Source organism: Phodopus roborovskii, unplaced genomic scaffold (genome assembly GCF_943737965.1).
Source record: "Phodopus roborovskii unplaced genomic scaffold, PHOROB, whole genome shotgun sequence".
Taxonomy (NCBI): Eukaryota; Metazoa; Chordata; class Mammalia; order Rodentia; family Cricetidae; genus Phodopus; species Phodopus roborovskii.
Genome location: NW_026126511.1, coordinates 56,180,713 through 56,198,103, shown reverse-complemented (window position 1 = coordinate 56,198,103; position 17,391 = coordinate 56,180,713). Strand labels below are relative to the sequence as shown.

The 17,391-nt window shown below is 42.8% G+C and overlaps 1 protein-coding gene across 1 annotated transcript in view; it reads left to right on the top strand.

The window, feature by feature from the left end:
* Parp4 (poly(ADP-ribose) polymerase family member 4) overlaps positions 1–17,391 on the top strand; it is a 72,406-nt gene that overhangs the window by 41,958 nt on the left and 13,057 nt on the right. Inside the window, exons 23-30 of the mRNA XM_051195626.1 lie at positions 225–292; positions 2,118–2,305; positions 6,177–6,276; positions 7,593–7,763; positions 7,948–8,028; positions 9,663–9,743; positions 11,557–11,652; positions 14,149–14,271. Of these exons, the coding sequence (XP_051051583.1) occupies positions 225–292; positions 2,118–2,305; positions 6,177–6,276; positions 7,593–7,763; positions 7,948–8,028; positions 9,663–9,743; positions 11,557–11,652; positions 14,149–14,271 (908 nt within the window). The remainder of the gene's footprint in view (positions 1–224; positions 293–2,117; positions 2,306–6,176; positions 6,277–7,592; positions 7,764–7,947; positions 8,029–9,662; positions 9,744–11,556; positions 11,653–14,148; positions 14,272–17,391) is intronic.

The following is a 17,391-nucleotide window of genomic DNA, read 5'->3' as shown; positions in this document are numbered from 1 at the left end:
ATTGACTAAAAACATCTTATATAGTATAGCTTATAGAATAAGCATTGAAACATGAGTATTTTTGTATGTTAAAGTGTTTGTACATAGTTCTCTGAAAAGGAAATACTCACATAAAATTCCAATGTTCTTTATGGCAGAAGCAGTGTTGTACAGTATCATTGGTGTTTATTAGTGATCAGTCTGGTGAGTTTAATGTCAATATATCATACTTTCTCATTACACAGGTTACAAGGAGCTATTTTCATACCCTAAGTACATTGCAAACAATAAAATGGCCACAGAGTTCATTATGGTAAGAGAACTGTCCTCCCCTCCTGAATCTTTGTGTGGGAAGCTTGAGTGGTACTGCCCCTTAATCCTGGGATGTTTGCACATTGGTGATTGGTAAGTCAGCTTTTTCTACAAATGCATGTGATAAACCAATTTATAAGGTTTTTTTTTTTTTTCCCCTCAAGACGGGGTTTCTCTGTATTGCTTTGGAGCCTGTCCTGGAACTCGCTCTGTAGACCAGGCTGGCCTGGAACTCGCAGAGATTTATCTGCCTCTGCCTCCCCAGTGCTCGGATTAAAGGAGTTCACCACCAGCGTCCAGCTGGAGGCAGGTTTCTTTAGTTCACACTTGCAGAAGTTTCATACTGTTCCTTCTTGGCCTTCTAGCTTTAGTCCTTCCACGGCACAGCATGTTACAGCAGAGGAGAGGAGAGTCATTCACCTGAGGGCTCAGGAGCAGAGGAAGGCAGAGGCCCACTCTTTAAGGGCACAATCTGAATCCTAGTACACGAAGTCCCATCACCTGCCAGGAGCACCACAGGCAGATAATAAAGCCTTTGTGGGGTGGGAGAAGTCAGTTATCTATCCCACAGCAGTGGCCTCTGATGATGATGGTGAGGATGGTATGACCTTTATTGAATTGGGCTTAGCAAGAGTGAAAACAGAAAAGTCAAATTTGTAATCCCAGCACTCAGCAGGCAGAGGCAGGAGGATCAGTTGTTCAGAACAAGGTTAGCTACCTAGAAGTTCTGAGGCCAGCCTGAGCTGTACCTGTCTCAAAAAAAAAAAAAAAAAAAAAACCTAAGAAGGGTCTGATGAGTCTGGTGAGAAGGCTCAGTGGGTAAAGGCAGCAACTGAGTTCCACCCTGGGAGAATTGGCTCACACAAGTTGTTGTGTGACCTCCACACATGCTCCATGGCACCCATGAGCTCCACCCCCACACAAATCAAAAAATATAATAAAAAAATTAAACAACCACCAACATGGCTATGTAAGCATTTTGGAAAATGAACAGTCTACCACCCAGGCCAGCAAAGTCGAGGATACTTTGACGTCATGTTTCTCTGCATAGATGTTTAGTTCTTTGAAAACTAGTGTTTAGATGTTCCATGGTAATATTATATTTGCTATGGGGCATGGGATAAACTAGAAGGATATAAGTATCTTTGTTCCGTGAGGAATTAATGAGAGGCTGGGAGTAATAAACTGCTGTTAAAAGGACTTGCTCAGGAAATATTAAGTTATACAGAAGTAGAATTTAGCTAAAGGAGCGCTGCCTCAGATTGAACCGGAAGACCAGTGGTGTGCTAATCAGGCTTCTTAGGAACTACAGACAGATAAGAAAAGAATAGCTGACCTCTAATGTAGTCAGAGCCCAGAGTTACCAAATCTGCTAAGTTTTGTTCATGACAACTGCCAGCTAGCAGGACCCGGGAACAACACTGCTCTGATTCAAAGTAACTGGGACAACATTTTTGCTGTGTAAATGTCCCTTTTGTCGAAATGGCCAAGTTTACAGTTTGTATTTTTGCTTAATTTAATTAAATTAATTTAATTTAAATATGTTTAATTTAATTGCTCAAAGTGTAGCTTGGATCTGGGACCTATAAGAGATTTACAGGTGATAGCATATTATGTATGCAATGCTATAGCTCTAAATCTATAGCGCTAAAAGATTTCTGTTCAGGACCAGTTTCTCTTTGGACATTTGTCAGAACTAGACATGCACTATCACTGAAAAGCTTTTCCTTCAGTGTCCCCTGGTGTTTGGAGTGAATCCTCACTGGGGACTGGAAGGATTTGCCGTAACATCTAGACCTGAAGATATAATGCTTCTTCCCCTGCAGTCCTCGGCACCTACCATGGGGAACACAGACTTCTGGAAAATTCTCCGCTATTTAAGTTTCCTGCACCCTTCTGAAGGGTTACGGAACATTCTCCTCATATCTGATGGGCACCTCCAGAGTGAGAGTCTGACATTGCAGCTTGTGAAGAGAAATATCCAGCACACCAGACTGTTCACCTGTGCTGTTGGGTAAGTCTCACAGCTCTGGTCACCATGGTGACAAAGGCAGCTAGTAGACAAGTCTTCAGTTGGTGTGTCTGGCAATTTTGCAAGTTTAGAAGTTGGTATGAAGCTGAGCAGTGGTGGCACACGCCTTTAATCCCAGCACTCAGGAGGCAGAGGCAGGCAGATCTCTGTGAGTTCGAGCCTGGTCTACAAGAGCTAGTTCCAGGACAGCCTCCAAAACCACAGAGAAACCCTGTCTCAAAAAAACAAAAAACAAAACCAAACAAACAAAAAAGTTGGTATGAGTATATGAAACCTATATGTTGCAGAGGGGTTGAGTTCTTGGCTTGGGACTAGGGTCTCACAACTACAGGGACCTTGGGCAGGCTGTTTCATTTGTAAAATGAAGGTGCAAATAATCATGGGATTATTATTTTGCTTAAGAGTCCAGGTGCCTAGCTTGTCCTTGGCGGTCTGGCTCAGCTCCCTGGGGCTGATTTGGGCAATGCCTGCACTTGGGGCATTGGGTCTCATACGGTCTCACGCCTGCTGTCTCCCTCCCTGTGCTGTCCATCAGTTTCCTGCATTTGCACTGAAACTCTGGAGTCAGTCTCTCCACAAGTAATTGTAATTAGCGTCTGTAAGGAAAGAGCGAGGCTGGGGGGGGGGGGGGTGTCCTGCTGATTGGGTAGAGCCTCTCACCTGGTGCCTCTCCTGAAGCTCCTAGATTCTTCCTGCACAGCTCCCGCCCCAGGACACCAGGTGTCCCTGTTCTGAGGTGGGGAATGAGGCAGATTAGTGAGGTGATATGTGTAGACTTGCTGTGCTGTCCTCACAAGTGAGCTCTGACCACAAGCCCCCATTGTCTGGAGTCTAGGACATCCACATACCTTCCCAGCATTCCATTCCTATCTTTCATAGCCTCTAAGGCGCTCTAAGGTGATTAAAAGTAGCTCTTGCTGTTCCTACAACTCTCCATGCTTTTGCTTATTTTTTTCCCTTTGTTTCAACTGGGCTAGCCAGGCTAGCCAGGAAATTACTAAACAGACCAGGCTGGCCTGGAACTCATAATACTCTCTCCTCAGACTGTCAGTCGAATCTGAGATTACAAGCATGTGCCACCATGCCTGGCTAGGCTGATATATTGTGTTTTGTGGCAGGGTCTCATGCAGCCCAAGCTGGCCATGAACTCTTAAAGTAACAGAGGAAGACCTTGGTCGCTGATCCTCTTGCCTTTGCCTCCCAAAGGCAAGGATTACAGATGTGTTCTGGTACACCTGGTTTGTTCAGTGCTGGGGATTGAACTCAGTGCCTTGTGCATGCCAGGCAAACGCTCTACAATGTGAGCTACATTCTAGTTCTTTAGGTTGCTATCTTTATCAAGTATCACTCTGATATCTTTTGAGTTTTGTGTTTGTTTATACTTTGCTTTGTTTAAGAAAGGTCTCTGTGTGGCCCAGGCAGACTTCAAAATGTAACCAAGGGTACCTTTGGGCCCCTGATCTTCCTGCCTCTGTCTCCCAAGTATGACATCATGCCTAGTACCTTTTGGGGTTGTTGTCATTGTTAGTGTTTAAGTATGGAAGTATTAGATTTTATTTATTTATTAACACCATGTGTATTAGCAGAGTGGCATCCCTGTGAGGCAAGAAGGAAGTCTAGTTCAACACTAGTAGCCAGTGTCCATTCACACTTCTGGAGTCTGGCACCAGGCATTTTATTTTAGGCATATTTAAGTACAGTACAATTTGGGGAGGGGAGTTTCCTGGTATAACAATTCCATGTGCACAATAAAGCTTAAGACATAATTTCATCAAAACTCTTTCAAAGTACATGTCCCCTCTTCTGTGTTATCTTAGGGGTTTGGGGGAGAGTCAGGTGTGGCCTCAGTCATACTGATAGTGCTGAAGTCACTTATACTATTAACCACCTCTGGTTCTGTTTGTAAGAGTCTGGAGGGGACAGGTGTGGCCTCAGCCATATGGATAGTGCAGGCTCTTCACCACTCCATTCCCAGGCTTCTGGGTGGACAACGGTTATACATTTATTCCTTTGAAGAGACAACCCTGCGGTTTAACAGGCCTAGTTTCCCTAGTGCTTATGTGCACAAGGACCTCACTTTATCTGCTTAAGTCGGCAACAGAAAAGTTAATCTTCATTTATCTTTTTCAACATTGTTAGCATATATTTTACAACTTTGTCTAAAATGTCTTGAAAATTGCTGGGTGTTAAGTTTGTAATCTCAGCACTTGGCAATCCAAGCAAGAGGATTGAAAGTTTAAGGTCAGTAAGGCTACTTAGTAAGATCTATCTAAAAAACAAACAAATAAAAAGCAACTGAATACCACCAAGATTGGCATGATGTTACAGACCTCTAAGAGGTGGAAGGATTGCCCCAAGTTCAAGGATAGCCTGAGCTACAGAGAAAGACTCTTAAAAAAAAAAGTGTCTTAAAAATTAAAAACATGGAAGCCCAGTGTGGTGGCTGATATCTTTAATCCCAGCACTCAGGTGCCAGGGTCCAGCCTGGGCTCAGGTTCAGGTCCTGTGTCAGGGAAAGGGCATGGTCACAAGGAAAACTTCTGACCACCAAGTGGATTGCACTCCAGTGGCCCTGAATAGCTCAAGCTGTCTTTATTTATACTTAGAGTTTTTCTTACCAGGGTTGCATGAACAGTTTTATTATTGGCTTTTTTTAACTTTTAAAAAATATTTAACTTTTAAATAATATATTTTAAGGAAAACATCATAATCATAATGAAAGTCCTGTTGTTCCCCTTTATGCTTCCCTAATACACCTCCCCACGCCCTACATAACCTTATTCTAGACATAGGGTTCAGCATTTTTGCAGGCTTAACTAAATATCAAGCCAGACACATCCTGCTGTAGAACTTATATCAGCTGGCAACTACTTGCAGTTATAGAGTTAAAATGTAATAGACATGGGCACACACTTTAAGAACAACAATAGCCAAGCTCAGATAATTCTTTCATGTCTGCAAGATATGTTTTTATGCAGTTCCCTACAAGAAGGTCCTTTGTCTCGATCTCTCTGCGAAAGGCAGACTTTGATGAGGCACTCTCTTCCCATCTCACTGTACCATACTTCCACCAGTATAAGCTCCTGTATGGTAAAGGTGGATCTCTCCAGCCTACATTTTACATTGCATTACTCCCATCAGAGTATACTAGATCTTATCATTGATTCTATATGATTGGTCCCCAGGAAACTTACTCTTAACAGTTGGCACTATGTATACTCCTGAGGCCTTTTCCCTGTTCTGTGTGTTCATGCCCTACTCTTTCCAGGACTGTGAGACATGGTTAATGTTCCCAGTGTTGCTTTCACAAATCTACCTGTCCCTGTTGAGTCAGAAAAGTTCCCAAGATTAGTAGTTGTAGTTAGTAACTCCAAATAAGAGATTTGAGAAACATTAGCTCCCAATTGAATCTTAGGGGAAAATATTTGAAAAGGAAAAGAATCTCCAGGAAAAATTATAGCTGTTGCATATGTGACTGGCAAAGCAAAACTAAAAACCACCCAAAGAATCACCACTATAATGAGAGAGAAAAAAGCCTGCAAGCTGCATGAACTTTGCAAATTCCTACACTGTCCTATGGACTATATGTCCTTGACAAGTGAGAGTCCATTTCCACAGGTGTCTTGCCACAAAGAAACCCATTGGACAGCTAGTCATATGCTGATCAGAGGCTAGGCTGAATGACTTCTGACACTCAGAGTCAAAGGCAGGTAGATCTCTTGAGATCAAGGTCAGCCTGGTCTACAGAGTGAGTTCCAGGACAGGCTCCAAAGCCACAGAGAAATCCTGTCTCAAAAAAACAAAAACAAATAAAAAAAAAAAACAGAAATTAAAATGTGTGAAATGTGATCAGTTCTACAGCAAATCGTCACATCTTAAGGACCTTGTCTCAGTGTGGTGCTGGAGTATTTGAATATTTTAACTCAAAATCCAAGCAGAGTTGGAAAAAGCAGGTATGTGTTTTGTTTTGTTTTTTTAACATCTACCTGTACTCCTGTGTTTACATGCACAAATCCTATCTTCTTGCAAGTCTGAGAGTAACTTCTGTCTTTTTGTGAATAGATAAGACCTACAAGGAGGTCAAAGTTTTTAAAAACATTTTTTAAATAATAAGGATCAAGTCAGGCATGGTGGTTCACGCCCTTAATGCCAGCACACCTCTTCCATCTACTCTTCAGTGCTGCATCACAGAGGGGACCACACCCAGTGGTTAGTTTTTCATTGTGATAAAATGCACACAAGATTTGCAAGTTGATTTCATTCCTATAAATTAATCCACAATGTTGTGTAACCAGCATTACCAGCCATTTCCAGAACTCCGTCACCATCCTTAACAGAAAATCTAAATAATAACTCTGTATTACCTCCTGCCTCCAGTGCCTAACAATGTCTATTCTACTTCCAGTCTTCATGAACTTGCCTTTTCCAGATACTTCTAGGAGCAAAAGCACACATTTGTTCCTTTGTGTCTGGCTTATTTAACTTAGCACGATGTCCACAAGACTCATCTGTGTTGTGTTTTTGACAGGATTTAATTTCATTTTAATGCCAAATATTTTATTATTGGGTTTTGAGAAAGGAGCTTCATGTAACCTAGGCTGAGCTGAGGCAGGACTTGAACTCCTGATCCTACTGCCTCCATTATGGCAGTGTTGAGATTTCATGTATGTGTCGTAGTACCCATTTTAAGGATGAGTAATAGTCTGTCAAATATGCACAAAATTATTCTGTCATAGACACACACACTCATTTCATTTGTTAACCTATCATGGGAGTGGCTTATTTGCACTATATGCTGCTGCGAATGGCCCTGAGGTGAATGCTGACACACAGCATCTGTCTGAGCCCTTCTATTTGTTCAATTATGGGTTTGTACTCAGCGGTGACATGTGTGTGTGTGTGTGTGTGTGTGTGTGTGTGTGTTTCTAGAACCTTTAGTCCCAGGACTCAGAGACAAGTGGATCACTATGAGTTTGAGGCCAGCCTGGTTTACAAAGTGAGTTCCAGGGCTACATGGTAAGACCCTGTCTCAATTTTTTTCCCCTTTAGAAAAGTGACCCATGATAGGAAGAAAAGAAAAACCAAAAAAGCTATAAGATCCCCAAAGACAGAATTAAGCTTTCAAGTGTTAAGTGGCTCTATTTTAGGGTGCTGGGGATTGAGGCCATTCAATCATCCATATAAGGCAACTCTGCCAACTGAGATATACCCCCAGCCTGCTTTGTCAGAGGATAGCCCTGAAGGGGAAGCATTTTCTCTTCTATTATAGATAGAAGCCCAATTGACCAGGATGCGTTCCCCGAGCTGCCACTCTGTCTCTGTGAAGTGGCAGCAGCTCAGCAGAGATGCTCCTGAGCCTCTGCAGGCTCCAGCCCAGGTGCCCTCCTTGTTTCATAACGACCGACTCCTCGTCTATGGGTTCATTCCTCATTGTACTCAGGTAAAGACAGTGAATGTTGTTTTGCCTCTGTTGGCATTATGGTTCCCTTCCCCTGGGTACCTGGCTGGGAAAGCTCTTGATTTCTCTCGAGAGGGGAGGATGTTGGCAGAAGAGCTGTTGTCACAGTAAGTGACACACTGGGAGTAGAAAAACTAATGAAACACTCACGTTTCTCCTATTTCAGGCAACTCTGTGTGCATTCATCCAAGAAAAGGAATTTCATACAATGGTGTCAACTACAGAGCTGCAGAAAACTACCGGGACTGTAAGATTCAAACCGGGCTGTGGGTAGAACTCAGTGAGAGAGCACTAGCTAGGCAGGTGGAAGGCTCTCTCCCATTCCCAGGTACACACACACTCAAGCTATGGGCAGAAGGTTACAATGTTAAATTTTCACCTGTAAGCTCCATGGACTTCTGCTTTTCTGTGTTGACATGTCAGCACACATGAAGGGTGGTCAGGGCTTCTCTGTGCAGTCAGTGAAGACACACTCTTTAATGAGTCTTCATCTACGATTCTTGGAGCTGGGTGTATCTCTACAGGTACCCATGGGTATGAGTAACTGCAAGTAAACATGAGATTTTTGCCAGGTGGAATTGTGTTTACACACATATCACCCCAGCACTGGGGTGGTAGAGGCATTAAGACTGGGAATTTGAGGTCCTCCTTGGATACAAAGCAAGATTGAGGCCAGCATAGGCTACATGAGACCTTTTCTCAAAACACAATATGATTGTTTTGTTTTTGTTTGAGATACTGTCTAGTTCAAGATGGCCTTGAATAGGAAGGTTTCTCCTGCCGCAGCCTCCACTCATGCACTACCACATCTGTCTAACAGAAGTTGTTACAGACCCCATGGGTGAGGGCTTGGCCACACAAAACTCACCAGTTCAGATGCCAGTCGCAAGTCTTGGCCTTCATGTTACCTGCTCGTCCAGCTTGTCAGGAGTTGGGGGTTCCCTGAGTCCTTTGTCAGAACTCAGGAAAACAGTTCATTTACTGTTGCTGACGGTTACAGTGAAGGCCCAAACCTTTTTTCCTTTCCCTTTCTTCTTTCCTTCCTTCCTCCTTCCTTTTTTCCTTCCTTCCTTCCTTCTTTCCTTCCTTCCTTCTTTCCTTCCTTCCTTTCTTTTTTTCCTGGTTTTTCAAGGCAGTGTTTTTCTGTGTAACAGTCCTGGCTATCCTAAAACTCACCTGCCTCTGCCTCCCAAGTGCTGAGATTAAAGGCGTGCTCCACCACCACCCACCTCTTTTTTTCTAACAACAGTGTTTTTAATCAATTCTTTGTTCTTTTGAGAATTTCATAAGTAAGTAGTGTATTTAGATCATTTCTTTTCCTCCTTCTCTAGCTACTCTCAAGTCAATTCCCCTCTCCCTCTCAAGTTCATACATGACCTCTTCTTATATAATTATGCTCTTTTATCTCTCTCTCACATACACACACACACACAATAAATAAATAAATAAATAAATAGATAAATAAATAAATAAATAAATAAATAGAGCCTATTGATCCCCTTTAGTGTTGACAGCTTTTATGTACACATGCTTAGGGCTGGCCACTTGGAACTGAATAATCTGTCAGGGAGTTCATCCCTGAAGCAGACTGTTTCACAGCAGCCATTGACTGCTTATAGGTTTTCATCTAGGTGGAAGGCAGCAGAGACTGGAGACCTTCCTGAAGCCTGCTGGCCAGCTAGCCTCGCTACCACAGCAGCAGTCTTAAATATGGTCAAAAGGGGAAAACTGACACCTGAAGGCTGTGCTCTGACCTACATACACAGTCTATTAGCATGTCTGTACCACACACATGAGGTAACACACACACACACACACACAAGACTCACATGTCTCTCAAAGCCATTTTAATCCTTTCTCCCCTTCACTGCTTACACACAGATGATTCACAAGCTGGCAGCTCGAGCACTGATTAGAGATTATGAAGACGGTATTCTCCATGACAATGAAACCAACCATGAGGTTTGTAAAGGCCATGGAGCATTGTTCTTCTTCGTTGTTAATTTGTTCATATCAATACCGAGTAGGGATGGCTGAATAAAGAAGAATATGATATCAGGGCAACATCAACATCTGTGATTCAGTCCTGGGGTGCAGGTGATCAGCAGCTGTTTGCTGGATCCCTAAATGAAAGATCTAATGGCAATGACTTCCTCAGACTTCTGTGATTTCTCCCTATGGGAAATAGCCTGGAGAGGTGCTCAGAGGGTGTCCACCGAGGCCTGGGATAGCTATCATCTCTCATCTCAGAAGCTGTAATTCAGCAGCTCAGGGACAGGATGGTGGTGAGATGCCTCAGGAGAGTAAGAAGAGTCACATTCACCTTGCTCCCTCCTTGATGGACAGAGGAGGGTCCTGGCAGAGGGGACCCCTTGGCCAGCTACTGTGACAGTCAAGCCGAGGTCTTAAGTGAGGTTCTAGCATTGGTGTTCGATGGCATTCCTAAAAAGGATTCCCATACTGTGCAGAGGCTGCAGGCTGAGGATTGGGAGCCTTGTTTTCCTGACAGCCCCAAGCAGGGGTTGAAGGGGAGGTAGGGGGTAGGGGGGATAGGCAGAATGGGGGTGTTGTTATTGGAGGGGTTGGGGGTGTTGTTTATAAGCACAAAAGCCACAAACCTGTTGCCAAGTACTGGTTGCACCGATCAGGATTCAAAGATTAGGGTCTTTCCTTGTGTGTTCTATCATTGTCAACAGAGAATATAAGGTTTTCAGTCCAACCAATCAGATTCATTTGTTCTTGCTGTTGTTAGGAGCAGCCATGATGTTTTAGAGAATTAAAGCTGCATAACAGACCATTTCTATGGTTTAAGGAGGAGATGGCTATTAGAAAGTCCTTATCTCCCTTAGAGCCTGGGAACCTGAACGTGGTTTCAACCTACAGGTAAAACTGAATCTGAAGTCAAAACGTCAGCACTTAGGTCAAGGTGCTTTTGCCTGCTCCTTCCTTCAGTGACCACTTGGATTAGCACTCAGTGTTCCCTTTGACTTAAGGTTCATTTATCTCTGAGTGCATCTGACTAGCTTTGCTTTGAATGATCCTAAACAAGTAATGACGCCTGTACAGTTCTTCAACTTTGCACTGGGAGCTTTGAGAGGATGAGAAGAGTTGCACGCAGCATGAGAGGGCTCTCTGAAAACTGTAAAGGGCTGTGTGACTAAATTCCTTCTATCCCAAATCACAGAAAGCGTATGTCACCCACCTATGATACTTACACAGGACCCCTGATTGAGTGTCTGATTTGAAGTACTAATTATAAAAATTTTTTATATAGGGTGGGAGATATAGTCAGTAGGTAGAGGGCCTACCCAGCTTTCACAAAGTTCTGAATTCAATATCCAGCACTATATAAACCAAGTGAGATGGTGCACACATATAATCCCACATCTGGGATTATAGTAGTTGAGGCAGAGTTCAGAAATTCAAAATCAGCAGCAGCAACATAGCTGAGTTCCAGTCCAGCCTGAGACACATGAGATGTCTCACATAGAAATGGATGATCCAGGAGTGGTGGTGAATGCCTTTAATCCCAGCACTCAGGAGGTAGAGGCAGGTGGATCTCTGTGAGTTCAAGGCCAACCTGCTCTACATAGCAGGTTCTGGAAATACATGGTAAGACTGTCTCAAAAAAAAAAAAAAAAAAAGGAAGAAAATTAAGAGGAGAAAGTGAATGTATTAAGGGATTTATTTGTCCCAGGAAAACACTTCAGATTATTTTATACCTTTTCAATCTCAGGACACATAAACAATCTTACACGGTTTCTTTCTATCCTAGATGAAGAAAAAAATCATGAAATCTCTGATTATTGAGCTCAGTAAAGAAAATTCTCTAATTACACAATTTACAAGCTTTGTGGCAGTTGAGAAAAGGGTATGTACTATTATTAATTTAAGATTAAACTTTTAAACTTTTATTTAGTCACCATTGGCTGGAGATATGGTTCAGCTTGGACCCAAATCCAGTTCCCAGCACCCACAGACCCACGGATGGCTTACAATAGCAACCCGAACTCCAGAGACCCTGGCATCCTCTTCTGGCTTCTGTAGGCATGCACACATAAAAGAAAAAGAAAAAGAAATCACTGTTTGCAGAAGTGGTGGTGCAGGTGTTTAACGCCAGCACTGAGAGGCCAAGGCAGATGGAACTCCATGAGTTGTAGGCTAGCCAGGGCTACGTAGTGAGACCCTGTCTCAAAACAAAAGAAAAATAAGGATGGGTGGTAATGGCACATGCATTTAATCCCAGCACTGAGGAGGCAGAGGCAGGAGGATCTCTGTGAGTTCGAGACCAGCTTGGTCTACAAGAGCTAGTTCCAGGACAGCCTCCAAAACCACAGAGAAACCCTGTCTCGAAAAATAAAAATAACAAAAACAAAAATAAACAAACAAAAGAAAGTAGCTAAATAAAAAGAAATGTAATAATCAGTAAGCATTTCTCTAGGTGTGGAGGTATGCCTACAGTCCTAGCACTTAGGAGGCAGAGGCAGGAGGAGACTGAGTTCAGGCTAGGCTGCACAGGGAGATTCTGTGTCAAAAATAGCAGCACTCTACAGGGTGGTGGCACACACCTTTAATACCAGGAGGCAGATGCAGGTAGATCTCTGTGAGTTCCAGGCCAACCTGGTCTACAGAGCGAATTCCAGGACGTCCAAGACTGTTATACAGAGAAATCCTGTCTCAAAAAACAAACGAAGCAACATCTAGTTGTGGTGGCACAGACGTATATAATCTTAGTACTTCAGAGTAGAAACAGTATTGACACAAGTTTGAGGGCAGCCTGATCAACATTGTGAGTCCTAGGCCATCCAGGGCTATACAGGGAGACTGTATATTAAGAAAACAACAGAACTCAGGAATGACAGTGGCCACTGGGGGCTATGAAGGGCAAAGTGGACAGAGGCCAGGAGACAGGAGCCGGGGTCTCCTTCCTAGGAGGATGTTCATGCTAGCACGTGGCTAATTTCTCTAATGAATTGCATGTTCTAGTTAGGTTTCTATTGCTGTGATAAAACACATCAACCCAAAGCAATCTGGGGAGGAAAGGGTTTATTTAATCATAAAGTCATAGTCTCTCATGGAAGGAAATCAAGGCAGGAACCTGGAGTCGAGAACTGAAGTAAAGGCCATGGAGGTGTGCTGCTTACTGGCTTCTATTGGCTTGCTCAGACCACCTGACAGGATAGCACCACCATAGCTAGCTGGGGCCTTCCAAATCAATCATCAATCAAGAAAATGTTCCATAGAGTTACCTTCAAGCCAATCTGATGGAGGCATTTTCTCAGTTGAAGGCCCTTCTCACATGACTCTTGTTTATAAAAACTAACCAGCACATGTGTGTTAGTATTTTTAATGTTTTTATTATTAACTAGCTGTATGTATATGTGTATACACACACACACACACACACACACACACACACTTTTTTGAGATAGGGTTTGTCTGTGTAACAGCCTTGGCTGACTGTCCTGGAATTTGCTCTGTTATCCAGCTGGCCTGTATGTATATTTTAAGATGTCTATAAAAGCCAGGCAGTAGAGACACATGCCTTTAATCCCAATACTCAGGAAGCAGAGGCAGGTGGATCTATGAGTTGGAGATCAGCCTGGTCTACAGAGTAAGTTCCAGGATGGTCAGGGCTGTACATTAAAACCCTGTCTTGAATAGCCAAAAAATTGACATCTCTAATTGTTTGGGGCTGGGATGTGGTACAATACTGTAGTTAAGCCCAAACACACAGTCATGCACAAAAAAAAAAAAAAAAAACAAGCTATAATTTCATTACTTGTTTAATTTCTGGATTTATTGTTCAGACTGACCTTTAGGCAAAGCCTATGGGACATTTTCTTTTCTTTTTCCATCATGTGTTTATTGGGATGGTTCCCACTCAACTTCAATCAGGTGCTGTTTGGTGCTGCTTCCTCCGGAAGGAGCATTCTTCTGTCAGCCGCGCTTTTCCACCCATGTGCTGATAGAGGACAGTGGAGCAGCCAACCCACAAGACTACCGTTTGTGCATGGCTGAAGACTGTGTGATTTTACCGCACCCTGGGTATTTCACTTTATAGAGCAGGAACTGGGGCTCTGCACCAGGCGCTTTTTCTTGTGTTTCCTCTTTTCCTCTTCTGGAGAGGGATGCAGGAGATGCTTTGCGAGAGGAGTGTTCTCGTAAGGAAGTCATCACCCCCAAAGGGTGGGGTATGTTTTTGATTGATGATTGATATGCAAAGGCCTCAGAGTGAGGAACTTAGAGCCAAGCAAATGCCCAGCTATTCTAAGCCCAACATCCACAGGGCTTTAGAATGTGTTAATTATTTAATTTGATGAAATCATTTTTTTAAAAAAATTTAACCCATTGTGATTCTATGTAGGACAGTAATGAGATTCATTTTGCTAATGTCCCAAATATTTCTGAACTTGTTGCCAAAGAAGACGTAGACTTTCTGCCATACATGAGTTGGCAAGAAGAGCAGCAAGAGGTCTTCACAGCACTGGTAAGTACAATCACCAAATTCAGCCATCCATTGCTTAATGGTGGGGATGTATTCTAAGAAGTATGTTGGGACAAATTTCATGGATTCGTGAACTCACACAGGCCCAGTGGTCTAGGGCAGTTACTGAATGTGTGGCCTTCAGGAAATCAAGAGACCCAGTAAACACCAGACTCTGAAGCTACTGCTGGGACAAGGCAAACCGTCAAGTCAAACAGTAACCTTGTTTGAATAAAATGAGTAGAAGACAAACATTCCTTTTTTTCTTTTTTTGAGACAGGGTCTCTCTACATAACCCTGGCTGTACTGGAACTCTCTATGTAGACCAGGCTGTTCTAGTACTCATAGAAATCTGCCTGCTTCTGCCTCCCAAGTGCTGGGATAAAGGTGTGTGACACTATTCCTGGCCACAGAAAGAATACACTCTTAAAAGATAGTTCATAAAAGATTCTGGGAAAGTGTGGCATTGGTGGCACATGCTTTTAATTCCAGCACTAGGGAGTCAGAGGCAGGTGGATCTCTGTGAGGTCGAGGCCAGCCTGGTCTACAGAGCAAGTTCCAGGACAGGCTTGAAAGCAACAGAGAAACCCTGTTTCAAAAGGAAAACAAAAAAGGATTCTGGGAGCTGAGTGTGGTACACTCAGATCAGGGTTGTCCTAAGCTACATGGAAAGTTTTAGGCCAGTTGGGATACATTAGCTTCTGTCTCAAAGGAATAAAAAAGGTTAATTGTTTAAATTTTTTTATTATTTTTTATGTGTTCACACCTGTTCGGCAGTTAAGTGTGTAACCCCTCATATACAGGAAAGACACCCTAAGGTAGAGTGAGCAAGAAAAGCAAGGAGAACATTGTGAGGACAATTTCTACAGATCGTAAATGTATTTGCTTATTGCCTCCTTTGCTTGCTCTTGCTTTTATTTACTGTTATACATTTCCTTTTTTGTGGTGCTTGGGTTTGAACGCAGTACCTCTTATATACTAAGCAAGGGCTGTACTACCCCTTAAAACTGAAATGTGTCCATCCCCCAGGAGGACAGCCTGGTGGCCCAGGGCGGGGGGAGGGATTGTTAGAGGACACTTGCTTTGTTATAACACATTCATTTGCACACTTTTACTTTTGTACCATAGGCAGGCATTGAGTGTTGGGCACTAAAGCAAGATGAAGTCACTGATGGCAGCAGACTGTTAGAGGAATACCTTTTTTTTTTTTTTTTTTAATGCATAATACACCCTTCTGCTTGCCTGTACTCCTGCAGACCAGAAGAGAGCAGATCTCATTACAGATGGTTGTGGTTGCTGGGAATTGAACTCAAAACCTCTGGAACAGCAGCCAGTGTTCCTTACCCCTGAGTCATCTCTCCAGCCCAGACGTATGCCATTAAACAGAGCTGTGCATGATGAATTCTCAGGGGGGGAAAAGAAAACTTGTTTTTCCAATTTGCCATTTATAATTATTTATTTACATATTTTGTGTGTGTGTGTGTGTGTGTGTGTGTGTGTGTAAGAGAGAGAGACAGACAGAGAGTGTGTGTGTGAGTGTGAGAGAGAAAGGGAGAGAGTGTGTGCGTGTGAGTGTGCATGGGTGTGTGCATGCGTGCAGGTACCTATGGAGGCCAGTAGAGGGTGTTGAATCTCTGGAATGTTGAATAAGCTGGAATTACAGTGTGAGCTGCCAGACAGCATGGGCGCTAGGAACTGAATTGGGTCCTCTGAAAGAACACTTAATTTCACAACCATCTCTCCAACCCCTATGACAAATTTTAATTTGTTTTTAAATATCTTGCCTCATATGTGCATGTGTTTTAGGATACCTTCTATTTGTTCTTTGACCGTTTCATACATTTATACAACGAATCTTGTTCATACCCTCCCTAGCTCTTCCTCCCAGTTTTTTGCTTTTGTTTGGGTTGTTTTGCTTTTCTGTGCCTAGAATTACCTTTCATATTTATAAGTTATACTTTAAGTTTTCCCCCTTCATTTCTTTTAGGAATTCTGTTTTATTTTGTTTTTGCTGTGTTAGAGAGTGACCAGAAATCCCTGTATAGCCAGACTGGCTTCAATCTCAAGATCCCCCTGCCTCAGCTTCCCAAATGCTGGTATTAAAGACATTACCAGAGGTCTGGGTCTAGGCAAGGTGTTCCCAGGCTTAAGAGTTGACAATAACTAAGGACTGATGCAGATGTCCAACATGAATAAGATAATGTTACTTACATTTTACATTCTTTGTTTTAATTATGTGTATTTGTGTATGTTTATGTGCACCTGTCCATAATAAGCTTCTAACACTCTGTGGCTAGAGCTGCATTAGACAATTTTGACTCACCCAAGGTAGCTGGGTCCTCTGGAAGAGCAGCTTCAAGACAACCTGTGTTTAAAGCAAAGCAATAGGGTCAGGCATAAAGATGCACACCTTTAATCCCCACACTCAGGAGGCAGAGGCAGGAGGATCTCTGTGAGTTCAAGGCCAGCCTGGTCTATGTAACAAGTTCCAGACTGATCGGGGCTATAGGGTAAGGTCCTATCTCAAAATAATAGACAGGTAGGTAGGTAGATAGATAGACAGACAGACAGATTAAAAACCAAACAGGCAAATAGATATGTCAGAATACACTTTGAGAGAATAGTAGGCCACGTGAACAAAGATGACCAAGGGCCCCAATTATTATCTGGGGCATCCTTCCAAAGAAAAAGGAATTTGGTTGCTAAGGGGTATAGTTTAGGTGGTTCTATATTTTAATTGCTAGATTAGGTCATTTAAACATTTTCCTACTACACATATCCCTTCTGATTTTAATTATAAACATGTCCAGTTATGCATAGGCATAAGTTAGTAAGTAGAGAGTTCTCCCTACAAGTTCACTTTGAGGACACTGTTTGCCTTATGGTCCATGCCCCTAAAACCAGTTCAGACCAGATTAGGCTTTCTGGTCTATTTACCCAGATACATTAGGAATATTTTGAATGGAAAATGTCTAAGTTTGATTGTTGATAGTGAAGGAGAAACTTTCTGTTATCCAGAAAGGGGTATGTGTATAGGCCAATGCAGGTGGGGTTTGAAGGGGTTCTGAAGTTGCTGGGTGCCTTGTTCAGAGAGGACTGTGTGTGCATGGCACATGTAGGTGA